Source organism: Musca autumnalis, unplaced genomic scaffold (assembly GCF_047663935.1).
Source record: "Musca autumnalis isolate F117 unplaced genomic scaffold, ASM4766393v1 scaffold_1, whole genome shotgun sequence".
NCBI lineage: Eukaryota > Metazoa > Arthropoda > Insecta > Diptera > Muscidae > Musca > Musca autumnalis.
In genome coordinates this window covers 220,385,597-220,402,720 of record NW_027411644.1, presented here as the reverse complement: position 1 = coordinate 220,402,720, position 17,124 = coordinate 220,385,597, and the positions used below count along the sequence as shown (strand labels likewise).

Below are 17,124 nucleotides of genomic sequence, written 5' to 3'. Positions count from 1 at the left end.
TTTCGGTTGGAAAATGTGCAGAAGATCTTCAAAATACTCTAAATCTTCAAAACATCTTTTCTAATAAACGTGGATTGAAGTGGAGATTTTTTAAATTAAACTTTTATATCCTTTGAGTATTCAAGGTCCAAATTTAAAGAAAATTGGACAATATAGATTTGTTCTTCTTTTAAAATACACTAAGTCGAGAGGTACCGTTATACGGGGATATACGAAAACGTGGATTTTTATGACCATTTTGAATGCCGAAAATTTAACGGACCTATTCGGGTTCTGGGCGAAAGGGTGAGATAAAGTTTAGTGTTTGGAAATTCGTACTGGAAGGGAATGCTGTGTTAGTGAAGGGTTAAAACCAGGAGTCAAATCTGAAATTTGCAATATGATACTTAGTTTTGGAAATTCGAAATAAAAAATATGGTAGTTGTGTAGGGATGCGATACGGCAGATTTTTTTTTGTAAATTCTGACTACAATCGAAAAAAATATTGGTAATAAAAATAGGTCTTAGTACAACAGAATCTGCAGTATTCACCATTCCGGTATTAAATATTGTTTATATATATTTCGTTTCCTTTCCGCATACGAAGTAGCGGGCATTTGCTAGTTATAATATAAAGCCTATACTCTCCTCTTTAATATGACACCAATACCAGCATCGTACGACTATTACAAGTATTTAAAATATTTTTTTGAAAAATGTTGACTTTTGCAATTTGTTTGACCTCTAAAAGGTCAAAACGATGAGAAAACGAAAAATTAAAAATATGTACCATTATACTCCATTTTGTCTATACTTTCAAACGTATATAGTCCGGTTGAAGTGTAACACAATTTTTTGAAAATTGTCGGACGGTGTTACAGGAAGACCACTTGAGTGTGGTTTTTGTAACTTTACTTAGGTAGTCCCCATACAGAACATTTGTCCCAGAAGCCTGCCTGGATTCGATTCGTTCCGAAATTTGGCTTTCGTAATATTTTGTCCAAACTTACTTTAAGTTCGAAGATGGGTACCTCCCCCACAAAAATTCGAAAATGTTCGGAATATTTGTGCGCACGATAACTCTTGAAAGAAGATAAAAGTTTGGTCCATACTTTGCACATCGAGAAATTTCTACCAGACTTAGATGAGGTTCCAATATGGACTCAATCGGTCCTCTCCTCCGGTTCCGCCCACACAAAATTTTGGAAAAGTTAAGCTTAGGACCTGCTCTCGAATCGTTTTGATTTTTATTGTAACAACTTGTGTTCACTGCACCCCCATACGACAGTACAAGTTTCATCAGGGACATGTCCATACTTCCTGAGAAAATAGGCTGAAAGTAGCAAAAAAACCCTATGGCACCATATGTAGTGGCTGGAGAGCACGATAACTCTCGAACTGATCAACCGATTTTGTCCAACACTTGGTCTTCGTTATGTTTTGCCCAAACATAGTTTCAGTTCGAAGATGGCCAATACCGGACCACAACTTCCGGTACTTCCCCTCAATATACACCACAACCTCTAGGAATTAGCAATGTGCGACCACTTTGCACGCTGAATGTCCGGGTTCGATTCCCAATCCTGGCCACATCAAATTTTCAACGGTGGCATAATACCCCTTAGTAATGTTGGCGATATTTCCTGAGTATTTCAGCCATGAAAAACTTATCTCTCTACAAGTGGCAACTTAGGACACGACTTTCGGATTCGGCGATAAAAGCTACGTCACATATCAATGACATAACATGAATCCATTGATATAAGATAAGCCTTACTTGTCACTACTGGCATATTTGTGGAACAATTATATAAATTATACATTTCTAAACAATATGCCAACATTGTGAATTTTCACATTGATTAGCATCTCCTGCTACATCTTTAAATATCAGGTTCTTTTTTGAAATGCACCTAATATAAATAAATATATATATACAATGCAATTTGCCATATCTCTGATATTTGTCAGCGAGAGAGACGATGAACGGACAGGGCTAAATCGACTCCAAATTGTCTGAAACGAATTTCGTCCAACCATACTTGGGGTCTAAAACCATTATTTCGATAAGGTACATCTACGAACGCTATTTATTTTGGTAAAAATCGGTTCAGATTTGGATATATCCCCCATATATATCTTCGGCCGATTTCAGGCATTTGGTGCACGAAAACACGCTATATCTCTCCGATTTCAATGAAAATTGGAATGTGCGACGGAATTTGGTCTAGAAATAAGTGTGCCAAATTATATAGAAATCGGTTCAAACTTTAATATAGCTCCAATATAAATTCCCGACCGATGTTAGGTATTTGATGCACGAAACGCGCTATATATATCCGATTTCAATATAAGAGATTTGGCCTAGAAATAAGTGTGCCAAATTATATCGAAATCGGTTTAGATTTGGATATAGCTCCCATATATATCTTCGACGGATTAGAGGTATTTGATGCACGAAACACGCTATATATGTCCAGTTTTGATTAAATTTGGACTATGTGACGGAATTTGGTCTTCAAATAAATGTGAAAAATTATATCGAAATCTGTTCTGATTTGGACTTAGCTCCCATATATTTTTTACATATTCACAGTGGTGTAGGGTATTATATAGTCGGCCCGACCCGACTTTGATCCTTTCCTTACTGGTTTGTATATATTCCCTTTATCCTAAATGCTGAGGGTATAAAAGAGGTGGCGAAGCGACCCCATGCTGCAATATTTGTATAAAAATCCAATTGGGCAACTGAACTGAAAATTTCTCTGTCATGATAGAGACAATTTGTAGTATGAAAGGAAATTGTGATTCTCTACACAAAACCAGGAATTAAAATATGGACCAAAAATAAGATTTGTATATTTTTCATACAAAAGTAACGGTCCATTTAAAACGCTAGGTAATATGAGAGCATCATTCAAAATTGTGGGCATGTTCTTAGACCTAAACTCTTACATCGTGCAAAATTACGTGACTATTGAGCTATAATTGCGCCCTCTAGCGTGATTCTGATTATATTACAAACAAATACAGTCGAAATCGCTTATAACGTCGGTCAAGGGACCGGCCAAAATCGGACGCTATAAGCGATAGTCGTTATAAACGATATTTATAAAAGAGGTTGTATAATATTATGTATAGTGACATTTGGGTATAAATACGTTGTTTTATTAAGTAAATAAATAAAATCAATTCAATTGTTTACTTTTGCATTCTATAAATGACAAAATAATAAAAAATAACGATATTAAATTCATTCTTCAGCAGATCGCCTGATATTTTGATCACTTTTAAATAGGATATGGTTCTATTTCTAAGAGTCTGTTATTTTAGTTTGTGCTTTTGAATTCCGACATAAGTTTTAAATTTAACTCAGATCTGAGTTTTGAAAGGGTTTCCAAAACACATTTTTGTTTGTAACATCTTCTGAGTAAATAAATTTTTGAAGAGTTTCTACAGCTAGACACGCCTCTGACACTTACAGCATTTGAAACTCTGTTCATTAGAATTGCCTCCATCTAAAACTTCCAATTATGTCGTCGTCATTATATAAGGCAGATGTGAAAACTTTGTCATCGATGGCAAATAATTCATGAATATCTTCTACGTGTTGGGAGAAATTAGAACGAAGATAAATGTCTTCAGAAACTTTTTAAGGTCCATTAACAATCCCGCAAGATGAAGAAAATTATCAATGACAGAAGACGTTACATTTTTCCATGACTCATCTAACACTAACACGGCATCCAACACATTTAATTTCGTACTTTGATCCTTTTCTATTCTTGACAGGATAGTGGATATTTGCTTATCCGGCAATGCTATTTTAATGATTATATTCCACCTTGGTCCATGGGTTGTAAAACAGATGTGACATTGGGTGACAAACATTCAAGCTTAATTGACTTGAGACCGCCATCTTCAAACATGTTGTGCATAAGTTTGGTATTTTGTTGTTGTTTGAGTTTGAAAAAATATACATACAACAAATTATTAAGAGACAATTTCCTTCTTCGTATGATTCGACGTTATAACCGATAGCAAAATTCAAATATTTCACAAAAAACCGACGTTACAACCGATATGACGCTATAAGCGATGACGTTATAAGCGATATTTATTTGTGTGGAATATAAAGGGCAGAAATTCGGGACTTTTGTATTTCGTCGCTATAAGCGATATGACGTTATAAACGACGACGTTATAAGCGATTTCGACTGTAACTGGATATATTAGGCTGTAACTCTGTTATCTGAGCACGTAAATCAACATAATTGACATCAATGGAAAAGTCAAGAGATCGTCTTCCAAGTGTAGCTTACTTGCCCGGAATGTCTCTTCCACGAACAAAGATATAAGCTGTATATTAAAATTTTTCACAAATTTCACACAAAAGTTTTGGTCCATTTAACCCTGTAAAGGGCCGTTTACACTATCTATCAATATCATATGACACGAACTAAAAGCATTCCATATCTACCCACGCAGGCAATGTGAAAACACATTCTTATTACATTTTTGCTGGTGTGGACGCACAAAGTAAATGGCGTAAGGAAAATCCCCAACAATGGAAAATTTCATGTCATATGACATTTACATATTGTGTAAACTACCCCTAAATATTATCTGATCGCCATCTCAAATTGCAAGCTTATTCTTTGTCATATACTCTTACCTTATTTAAAATTTCGATCGGACTATTATTGCGACCTATAGAGTAGCTACAAAATCGGAAACAAATTATGTTTTTGGTCCATTTCAGCCGCTAAATATTTCATGATCATCACCAATTTAAATAGCGTACTATTCTGATGTGAAACCGACCTCCACACCAAATTTCGTGACGATCGGTCCATAATCGCGGCCTGGAGTTTGATTACAATTTATAATGGACAGAGGGACACACGGACAGACACACATCTCAAAATCGCTTTATCTCGCCGAGATATGACGATTAGTATACCACATTTAGGGTCTCCGACGAATATTTCGCGGTATTACATGAATTTTTACCAAAACAAACTTATAATACCCTTTCCACATAGTGGTGTAGTGTATAAAAATGTCGCTAAAATGGTATGCACGATATCTCTTCAATTTTGGATCTCCTAATATTATGTCCAAATTAAGTTTTAGTTCTAAAATGGTCCACATCGTCCCTCTCCTTAGGGTACCCCCCCCCCCCCACAAAAGTTCAACATTTGTGTATACCAATGCTGTTCGTTGTGGCCCCGTTTACAGCTATATTATGTGGGCGCAATATGTATCGAAAGGATATGAATCTCAAAATAAAATCCACTTCCATAATGAACAATGTCAGTCCATTCCTTTAAGTACCTCCTCCGCAACACTTTTGAACTTTAATGCTAATTCACATTTTTGTCGGCAAGTTCAAATGTCCAAAAAGATCACAAATACATTCGATCTGTCCGAAGATGAAAGTTTGAAATCACATAGGCTCAGGGTATTAAAGACAGTTCTCCAGGTGACACCACGGGGAGCTTAATGACCACTTCAAATGAAAGAAGGGCCCAGATAAGTGCTGTTCTTTTTCCTGTTAAAGCTAGTCAGGACCGTTGCTTGGTATCTTCCACGCCCTACATCACTTTGATTGACCATAAATCCAGCAGCTACCTCATGTTTCATTTGTTATGGCAATCGTTTGGATCTTTACGTCGGCCCAATTCCATTGCACTCTCTTTAAGGCAATCATATTAGCATTGTACATACCAAGTACATCCTCAAATACACAAACCTCTCCTACTCTGCAAAGAGTCCGGACATTCCAGGTGCAGATTCACACATTCTGGCCCTTAAAACGTTTGCGGGGTCAACTTTAGAAGGATTTTTATTTCTTTTTCTTTGCTTTTCAATAGGATGCCTTTTTATTAAAAGTGTGTTAAAGATAGTTCCTCAGGTAGATCCACGGCTACCTAAAAATTAACCTAAATTAAAACAACTTCTAACATTCATCTAAACAGAATTCCTCATTCGGCTGCATTTGTTTGAAAATCAAAATATAAAAGGGCTGCACTACATATGTATATAAAGGCGGCGTCTACAAGATATTTCGCCAGATCATTAGACAACAACAAGACGTGAACGAAACAAAAAAACCAATTTAGACAATTGTTGGCATCTTGTTTGTGGTTCAATGAATTTTAATTGGATTCGCATTTGGCCAAAGAGCAAACAACAACAACACCTAAATACCATGCAAAATACTTGACTAGTGTTGAGCATATAATGATCTCAAAATCGCAGCATGCCGACATATTTACACAAGTACGTAGAAGTATGTATGTATGTGCTACTCGGGCAAATGCAATTGTTGGATGTTTCGTTATTTTTTGCTCAATGGCAAAAGGACAGACAGAGGACCTTTCCTTTTGTTAGACATTTTGATCTGAGGTTTTTTAGACTTCTATGCACGAGTTGTACAGTGTCTCATGCAGACAGTCAACCAGCCAGCCAGCCACTGCACTTAATGACCAAGCAATGTGTTTATCTAATTTGGCCAACAGTTAAAAAACATAAATTTTGGCTTAATCTCATCATTAGACTAAATATTTTGTTTGTTTAGAATCACTTAAAAATATACATATTTATATGTTTGTATCTCATTACAGATTTACAACGAGATAATATGTAGTGGCATCCATGCATATGGGTCACTGCATTATGATTTTCACTTTCAACTTGTATTTTTTCAATTGTTAACAGTGAAGGGAATAGAAAAGAATAGCTAAAACAAGTAAAAAAGTATCAGTCGGCTTTGCCTACAGAGATATACACTCAGCCTGTGTGAATTGAAACACTTCTTTACCCAAAAAACCTATGTATTTAGGGGGTTTTCAGAATTTTGGGCGTATGAACTTGCCGACAAAAATATGGATTTGGATTACAGCTGAAAAGTTTTGCGGGGTATGTACCTATTACCCCATTCGTTTCGATAGATACCGCGCACACCAGGTTTTCTTAAGTTAGTCACCATACAATTAGACCACTATATAAGGAAACATAGATTTGCCCACGAAAATCATATTATCGCTGTAAACAGCGACACTAGGAGTACGTTCGGTAAAAATATCAAAGGATTCCCGATTACTTAAACAAAAATGTTGAACATTAGTGTGGGTGGTTTCGCAAGTAGTGGGCCGATAGGGCCCTAAGTTTAGACACAGTATTTGGAACCAAATCGGTTGCTCGGTTTATAAGATATCGCGCATCGAGGTAACGGAAGAAGTGGCCCTATAAGCACCACCTTCGAATTGTATCTAATATTCGAAGAAATAAAACGATATGCAATTGTGGGGGGGTACACAAAGGACTGGACCGATATGGCTCATCTCAGAACATGATTTAAGTTTACGCAAAATATTGCGACTGCCAAATTTTGAATCGAATTGGTTTATCTGTTGGAGTGTTATCGTGCGCTGTATCTACTACGTATGGTTCCTTTCGGACCATTTTCTCAGGGAGTATAAACTTGCCCCTGAAAAAGACTTGCACCATCGTAATGGGGCAGCGAATACCAGTTGTTACAACAAAAATGAAAACGATTCGATAGGAGGTCCTTAACTGCACTTTTCCGAAGTTTTTGTGTGAGAGGTAACCGCAGAAGTGGACCAATATAGTCCAAATTCGAACTTGATATATGTCTGGCAGAAATATAACAATATGCAAAGTATGGACCAAATCAGCTGCCAATCCTGTCGCATTTGCTGGAAAATGTGGTATTATGACGGGTATTCGAACGCCCTATCTGCTACCCGAACATCAGAAGGGTAGGGTAGATCTCGGTAGCGGTGATTAGTGAACTCTCTGAACCCTTCCATTGTTCAGAAAAGTACGCGGACAGGGTGTAAAGTCAGGTGGACTGTTAAGACAACGATCGGAAGATGATCTGAGCCAAGGGACAGAGTTGGCAGAATACAACATTTATCAGATTAATGCTACCTTCATGTATGGTTCATTAGAGTTAAGCCCAAGTGAATTTGGACTGTATAGGACAGACTGCTAGAAGCAGGGTTTCTTGTACGACGCTTCCGAAAACGTTGTAACCATCGGAACTTTGCAAGCTACAAGTGACGGTGAGATTTGAGAAAGGGTACTTCTATTGGCCCTGTTTGAATGAAAGGATGCTTCTGTAGACCATTTCTTAAAGCAAGAGTACTTCTATAGACCCTTTCGGAAGGAAAGGGTGCTTCTGTAGACCCTATCTGAAGGAGAGGGTGCTTCTATAGACCCTTTCTGAAGGAAAAGGTGCTTCTGTGGACCCTTTCTCAAGGAGAGGGTGCTTCTATAGATCCTTTCTGAAGGGAAAGGTGCTTCTGTGGACCCTTTCTCAAGGAGAGGGTGCTTCTATAGACCCTTTCTGAAAGAGAGGGTGCTTCTGTAGACCCTTTATGAACGAGAGGGTGTCTCTTTAGGCCCTTCCTGAAGGAGAGGTTGCTTCTGTAGACCCTTTCAGAAAGAGATAGTGCTTCTATAGACCCTTTCTGAAAGAAAAGATGTTTCTGTAGACCCTTTCTTAAAGAAATTGTGCTTCTATATACCCGTTTTGAAAGAAAGGGTGATTCTATACACCCGGTCCGAAGGAGAGAGTGCTTCTATAGACCCGGTCTGAAGGAGAGAGTGCTTCTATAGACCTTTTCTAAAAGAAAGGGTGCTTCTATAGATCCTTTCTAAAAGAGAAAGTGCTTTTGTAGACCCTTTCTGACGCAGAGAGTGCTTCTGTAGGCCCTTTTTGACTTAGAGGGTGCTTCTGTAGACCCTTTATGACAGAGGGGGTGCTTCTGTAGACCCTTTCTGACGGAAAGGGTGCTTCTTTTTACCCTTTCAGAAAGAAAGAGTGTTTCTATAGAACCTTTCTGAAAGAACTGGTGCTTCTATAGACCCTTTCTGAAAGAAAGGTTGTTTCTGTAGACCATTTCTGAAAGCAAGGTTGTTTCTATTGACCCTGTTTCAATGAAAGGGTGCTTCTGTAGACACTTTCCGAAAGAAAGAATGCTTCCATAGACCTTTTTGAATGAAAGGATGCTTCTGTAAGCCCTTTTCCGAAGGAGACGGTAATTCTATAGACCCTTTCTGATGGAAAGGGTACTCCTATAAATCGTTTCTGAAGGAGAGGGTGCTCCTGTAGACCCTTTCTGAAGGAGAGGGTGCTTCTGTAGACCCTCTCAGAAAGAGATAGTGCTTCTATAGACGCTTTCTGAAAGAAAGGATGCTTCAGTAGACCCTTTCTTAAAGAAATGGTGCTTCTATATACCCGTTTTGAAAGAAATAGTGCTTCTATACACCATATCTGAAAGAAAGGGTGCTTCTATAGACCCAGTCTGAAGGAGGGGGTGCTTCTATAGACCTTTTCTTAAAGAAAGGGTGCTTCTATAGACCCTTTCTAAAGGAGAAAGTGATTTTGCAGACCCTTTCTGGCGGAGACGGTGCTTCTGTAGACCCTTTCTGACGAAGAGGCGGAGAGGGTGTTTCTGTAGACCATTTCTGACGGAGAGGGTGCTTCTGTAGACCCTTTCTGACGGAGAGGTGCTTCTGTAGACCCTTTTAGAAAGAAGTAGTGCTTCTATAGACCCTTTCTGAAAGAAAGGATGCTTCTTAAAGAAATGGTGCTTCTATATACCCGTTTGAAAGAAATGGTGCTTCTACAGACCCGGTCTGAAGGAGAGGGTTCTATAGAGCCTTTCCTAAGAAAAAGGCGCTTCTATAGAGCCTTTTTAAAGGAAAGGGTGCCTCTGTAGAGTTTAAGGAATGGGTGCTTCTATAGAGCATTTGTGAAGGAAAGAGTGCTTCTGTAGAGCTTATCTGAAGGAAATGGTGCTTCTGTAGAGCTTATCTGAATAAAAGTTTGTTTCTGTAGAGCCTATCTGAAGGAAAGTGTGCTTCTGTAGACCCTTTGTGAAGGAATGGGGTGTAACATAACGTGATTGTTTTATGTGAGTGTTTCGTATTCCGACGACGAAGTTGGAGGCACACTGAAAGATGGTCTGGCGCATCAAACATCAACATAATTTCTGTTGCAGTAGTCCTGGATGCGGCCATCGGAGACTTGGTCTTCATATGCCCTTAATATGCCCTTAATAGTTATCATGACAACACACTACCCATTCTATTAGTTGCACTCTAATACGTAATCCACAACAAGACATATGGTGGGGACCCCATATGTTAGTTTTTTATGAAAATGTTATATGCCTGTATCGCTCACTCATTGTTGTTTGTGTGATGTAACTAAAAACACAATTGACGTTGTCTTTCAATGACGGTGATGCTAAGGCGGTGATGAAATCGCTCTGTTTCCATAGTTGGTATTCTAAGTTTTTTCCCTTCAAGATTGTAACATTTAGACAATTAAACAGATATTTTCTCTCCCCAAATTTTTGAATACTAAATGCCGATGCAAAAGTTCGCATTGCCTCAAATAACGAAGGATAACTGTGGCCACCTATTACCTATTAAGAAGGGAAGAGACGTAAAATGAAAATAAATTGCATTCCAACTTCCCGCTGCCATAAATAAGATTTTAAATGATATGCATTTGTCGTAATTCCTGCAGGCAGGCATTTTTTTAAAGCACGGGGGATCGTTCAGTTATGTTTTCTTGCCTTCGTTTAGTTTCATTCGTTTGTTTGTGATGCCACTAAAAAAAATAATAATAAAATTTAATTCTTAATTGCTTTATTTTTATCATCGTTCACAACGTGACGATGACTACAATGAAAACACATTATCCAACAACAAAAACAACACTCAAACAGATCACATTAAATTTCAAACAAATAAAGAATCATCATCTACTTAATTTAATTTATTTCATTGGCTAATACTTCAATTTGTTTATTTCACACACTTATTTGTTTTTTTTTCTGTTTTTCTTTTTCATTTCAGAATTCGTATACAGGTGCGTATATCTGTGACAGATTGAATTTCTATTATCGTGCATGCGATAGGTTTCAAGGTATATACATAAACACATATATGCATGCTACATATTTAGATTTATTGGTCCATTTTCCCAATTTATGGCAAAATTTATGAAATTCTTTCCCAGATTCTAATGGGAATTGGCTTTCCCAAAATGACTGTCGTAAATTTTCCCCCGACACATTTCCATGGGGACAACATTTTGGGGAGGAGGTGTTAAGATTTTATAGCAAAACAAAATTTTAAGATTTTTTTTTTCAAATGAATTTTTAAACACTTTGTGGACTTAAAATGAAATAAATTGATCAAGCTCGAGGGGACTAATTTTTGAGTTTATCACAGCAAAAAAATATCTCTAATTTAAAACGTAAACCGAATTTTGGTGTGTGACGAAAGAAGTTTGGAAATTTCCTGCGTAAAATTGTAGGTGTTTACAAAAGAGAAAGGTGTTGAACTTTTGCGGAGGAAGTACCTGAATGAATTATATAGATTAGAATAGAGACGACTTTAGAACTGGATACAATTTTGGGACTTGACATTCGTTTCGACAGTTATGGAACCAACCAGCAGTTTTAGTTAGTCACTGACCCAATGAGCCATCTACTCTACAGTAGACGACCCAATGGGCCATCTACTCTACAGTAGACGACCCAATGGGCCATCTACTCTACAGTAGACGACCCAATGGGCCATCTACTCTACAGTAGACGACCCAATGGGCCATCTACTCTACAGTAGACGACCCAATGGGCCATCTACTCTACAGTAGACGACCCAATGGGCCATCTACTCTACAGTAGACGACCCAATGGGCCATCTACTCTACAGTAGACGACCCAATGGGCCATCTACTCTACAGTAGACGACCCAATGGGCCATCTACTCTACAGTAGACGACCCAATGGGCCATCTACTCTACAGTAGACGACCCAATGGGCCATCTACTCTACAGTAGACGACCCAATGGGCCATCTACTCTACAGTAGACGACCCAATGGGCCATCTACTCTACAGTAGACGACCCAATGGGCCATCTACTCTACAGTAGACGACCCAGACGATCCAATGGGCCATCTCCTCTACAGTAGACGACCCAATGGGCCATCTACTCTACAGTAGACGACCCAGACGATCCAATGGGCCATCTCCTCTACAGTAGACGACCCAATGGGCCATCTACTCTACAGTAGACGACCCAATGGGCCATCTACTCTACAGTAGACGACCCAATGGGCCATCTACTCTACTATGGGCCATCTACTCTACAGTAGACGACCCAATGGGCCATCAACTCTACAGTGGACGACCCAATGGGCCATCTACTCTACAGTAGACGACCCAATGGGCCATCTACTCTACGGTAGACGACCCAGACGATCCAATGGGCCATCTACTCTACAGTAGACGACCCAATGGACCATCTACTCTACAGTGGACGACCCAATGGGCCATCTACTCTACAGTAGACGACCCAATGGGCCATCTACTCTACAGTAGACGACCCAATGGGCCATCTACTCTACGGTAGACGACCCAGACGATCCAATGGGCCATCTACTCTACAGTAGACGACCCAATGGGCCATCTACTCTACAGTAGACGACCCAATGGGCCATCTACTCTACGGTAGACGACCCAGACGATCCAATGGGCCATCTACTCTACAGTAGACGACCCAATGGACCATCTACTCTACAGTGGACGACCCAATGGGCCATCTACTCTACAGTAGACGACCCAATGGGCCATCTACTCTACGGTAGACGACCCAGACGATCCAATGGGCCATCTACTCTACAGTAGACGACCCAATGGACCATCTACTCTACAGTGGACGACCCAATGGGCCATCTACTCTACAGTAGACGACCCAATGGGCCATCTACTCTACAGTAGACGACCCAATGGGCCATCTACTCTACGGTAGACGACCCAGACGATCCAATGGGCCATCTACTCTACAGTAGACGACCCAATGGACCATCTACTCTACAGTGGACGACCCAATGGGCCATCTACTCTACAGTAGACGACCCAATGGACCATCTACTCTACAGTGGACGACCCAATGGGCCATCTACTCTACAGTGGACGACCCAATGGGCCATCTACTCTACAGTAGACGACCCAATGGGCCATCTACTCTACAGTAGACGACCCAGTGGGCCATCTACTCTACAGTAGACGACCCAGTGCGCCATCAACTCTACAGTAGACGACCCAATGGGCCATCCCTCTACAGTAGACGACCCAATGGGCCATCTGCTCTACAGTAGACGACCCAATGGGCCATCTGCTCTACAGTAGACGACCCAATGGGCCATCTACTCTACAGTAGACGACCCAATGGGCCATCTTCTCTACAGTAGACGACCCAATGGGCCATCTCCTCTACAGTAGACGACCCAATGGGCCATCCCTTTACAGTAGACGACCCAATGGGCCATCTGCTCTACAGTAGACGACCCAATGGGCCATCTACTCTACAGTAGACGACCCAATGGGCCATCTACTCTACAGTAGACGACCCAATGGGCCATCTACTCTTCAGTAGACGACCCAATGGGCCATCTCCTCTACAGTAGACGACCCAATGGGCCATCTGCTCTACAGTAGACGACCCAATGGGCCATCTGCTCTACAGTAGACGACCCAATGGGCCATCTACTCTACAGTAGACGACCCAATGGGCCATCTACTCTTCAGTAGACGACCCAATGGGCCATCTCCTCTACAGTAGACGACCCAATGGGCCATCTCCTCTACAGTAGACGACCCAATGGGTCATCTCCTCTACAGTAGACGACCCAATGGGCCATCTGCTCCACAGTAGACGACCCAATGGGCCATCTACTCTACAGTAGACGACCCAATGGGCCATCTACTATTCAGTAGACGACCCAATGGGCCATCTCCTCTACAGTAGACGACCCAGTGGGCCATCTGCTCCACAGTAGACGACCCAATGGGCCATCTACTCTACAGTAGACGACCCAATGGGCCATCTACTCTTCAGTAGACGACCCAATGGGCCATCTCCTCTACAGTAGACGACCCACTGGGCCATCTACTCTACAGTAGACGACCCAATGGGCCATCTGCTCTACAGTAGACGACCCAGACGATCCAATGGGCCATCTACTCTACAGTAGACGACCCAATGGGCCATCTGCTCTACAGTAGACGACACAATGGGCCATCTACTCTACAGTAGACGACTCAATGGGCCATCTACTCTACAGTAGACGACCAAATGGGCCATCTACTCTAGAGTAGACGACCCAATGGGCCATCTCCTCTACAGTAGACGACCCAATGGGCCATCTACTCTACAGTAGTCGACCCAATGGGCCATCTACTCTACAGTAGACGACCCAATGGTCCATCTACTCTACAGTGGGCCATCTACTCTACAGTAGACGGCCCAATGGTCCATCTACTCTACAGTGGGCCTTCTACTCTACAGTAGACGACGACCCAATGGGCCATCTACTCTACAGTAGACGACCCAATGGGCCATCTACTCTACAGTAGACGACCCAGTGGGCCATCTACTCTACAGTAGACGACTACTCTACAGTAGACGACCCAATGGGCCATCTACTCTACAATAGACGACCCAATGGGCCATCTACTCTACAGTAGACGACCCAATGGGCCATCTACTCTACAGTAGACGACCCAATGGGCCATCTACTCTACAGTAGACGACCCAGTGGGCCATCTACTCTACAGTAGACGACTACTCTACAGTAGACGACCCAATGGGCCATCTACTCTACAATAGACGACCCAATGGGCCATCTACTCTACAATAGACGACCCAATGGGCCATCTACTCTACAGTAGACGACCCAATTGGCCATCTACTCTACAGTAGACGACCCAATGGGCCATCTACTCTACAGTAGACGACCCAATGGGCCATCTACTCTACATTAGACGACCCAATGGGCCATCTACTCTACATTAGACGACCCAATGGGCCATCTACTCTACAGTAGACGACCCAATGGGCCATCTACTCTACAGTAGACGACCCAATGGGCCATCTACTCTACAGTAGACGACCCAATGGGCCATCTACTCTACAGTAGACGACCCAATGGGCCATCTACTCTACAGTAGACGACCCAATGGGCCATCTACTCTACAGTAGACGACCCAATGGGCCATCTACTCTACAGTAGACGACCCAATGGACCATCTACTCTACAGTAGACGACCCAGACGATCCAATGGGCCATCTACTCTACAGTAGACGACCCAATGGGCCATCTACTCTACAGTAGACGACCCAGACGATCCAATGGGCCATCTACTCTACAGTAGACGACCCAATGGGCCATCTACTCTACAGTAGACGACCCAATGGGCCATCTACTCTACAGTAGACGACCCAATGGGCCATCTACTCTACAGTAGACGACCCAATGGGCCATCTACTCTACAGAACACGACCCAGACGTTCCAATGGGCCATCTACTCTACAGTAGACGACCCAATGGGCCATATACTCTACAGTAGACGACCCAATGGGCCATATACTCTACAGTAGACGACCCAATGGGCCATATACTCTACAGTAGACGACCCAATGGGCCATCTACTCTACAGTAGACGACCCAATGGGCCATCTGCTCTACAGTAGACGACCCAGACGATCCAATGGGCCATCTACTCTACAGTAGACGACCCAATGGGCCATCTACTCTACAGTAGACGACCCAATGGGCCATCTACTCTACAGTGGACGACCCAATGGGCCATCTACTCTACAGTAGACGACCCAGTGGGCCATCTACTCTACAGTAGACGACCCAATGGACCATCTACTCTACAGTAGACGACCCAATGGGCCATCTACTCTACAGTAGACGACCCAGACGATCCAATGGGCCATCTACTCTACAGTAGACGACCCAGACGTTCCAATGGGCCATCTACTCTACAGTAGACGACCCAATGGGCCATATACTCTACAGTAGACGATCCAATGGGCCATCTACTCTACAGTAGACGACCCAATGGGCCATCTACTCTACAGTAGACGACCCAATGGGCCATCTACTCTACAGAACACGACCCAGACGTTCCAATGGGCCATCTACTCTACAGTAGACGACCCAATGGGCCATATACTCTACAGTAGACGACCCAATGGGCCATATACTCTACAGTAGACGACCCAATGGGCCATATACTCTACAGTAGACGACCCAATGGGCCATCTACTCTACAGTAGACGACCCAATGGGCCATCTGCTCTACAGTAGACGACCCAGACGATCCAATGGGCCATCTACTCTACAGTAGACGACCCAATGGGCCATCTACTCTACAGTAGACGACCCAATGGGCCATCTACTCTACAGTGGACGACCCAATGGGCCATCTACTCTACAGTAGACGACCCAGTGGGCCATCTACTCTACAGTAGACGACCCAATGGACCATCTACTCTACAGTAGACGACCCAATGGGCCATCTACTCTACAGTAGACGACCCAGACGATCCAATGGGCCATCTACTCTACAGTAGACGACCCAGACGTTCCAATGGGCCATCTACTCTACAGTAGACGACCCAATGGGCCATATACTCTACAGTAGACGACCCAATGGGCCATCTACGCTACAGTAGACGACCCAGTGGGCCATCTACTCTACAGTAGACGACCCAGACGATCCAATGGGCCATCTACTCTACAGTAGACGACCCAATGGACCATCTACTCTACAGTAGACGGCCCAATGGTCCATCTACTCTACAGTGGGCCTTCTACTCTACAGTAGACGACGACCCAATGGGCCATCTACTCTACAGTAGACGACCCAATGGGCCATCTACTCTACAGTAGACGACCCAGTGGGCCATCTACTCTACAGTAGACGACTACTCTACAGTAGACGACCCAATGGGCCATCTACTCTACAATAGACGACCCAATGGGCCATCTACTCTACAGTAGACGACCCAATGGGCCATCTACTCTACAGTAGACGACCCAATGGGCCATCTACTCTACAGTAGACGACCCAATGGGCCATCTACTCTACAGTAGACGACCCAATGGGCCATCTACTCTACAGTAGACGACCCAATGGGCCATCTACTCTACAGTAGACGACCCAATGGGCCATCTACTCTACATTAGACGACCCAATGGGCCATCTACTCTACATTAGACGACCCAATGGGCCATC

At 42.2% G+C, this 17,124-nt stretch overlaps 1 protein-coding gene across 1 annotated transcript in view; it reads left to right on the top strand.

Annotated features, from left to right (window-relative positions):
- The window catches only part of nau (myogenic-determination protein nautilus), a 73,361-nt gene that overhangs the window by 49,897 nt on the left and 6,340 nt on the right, over nt 1-17,124 (top strand). The window contains exon 4 of the mRNA XM_073964015.1: nt 10,882-10,951. Within this exon, the coding sequence (XP_073820116.1) occupies nt 10,882-10,951 (70 nt within the window). The remainder of the gene's footprint in view (nt 1-10,881; nt 10,952-17,124) is intronic.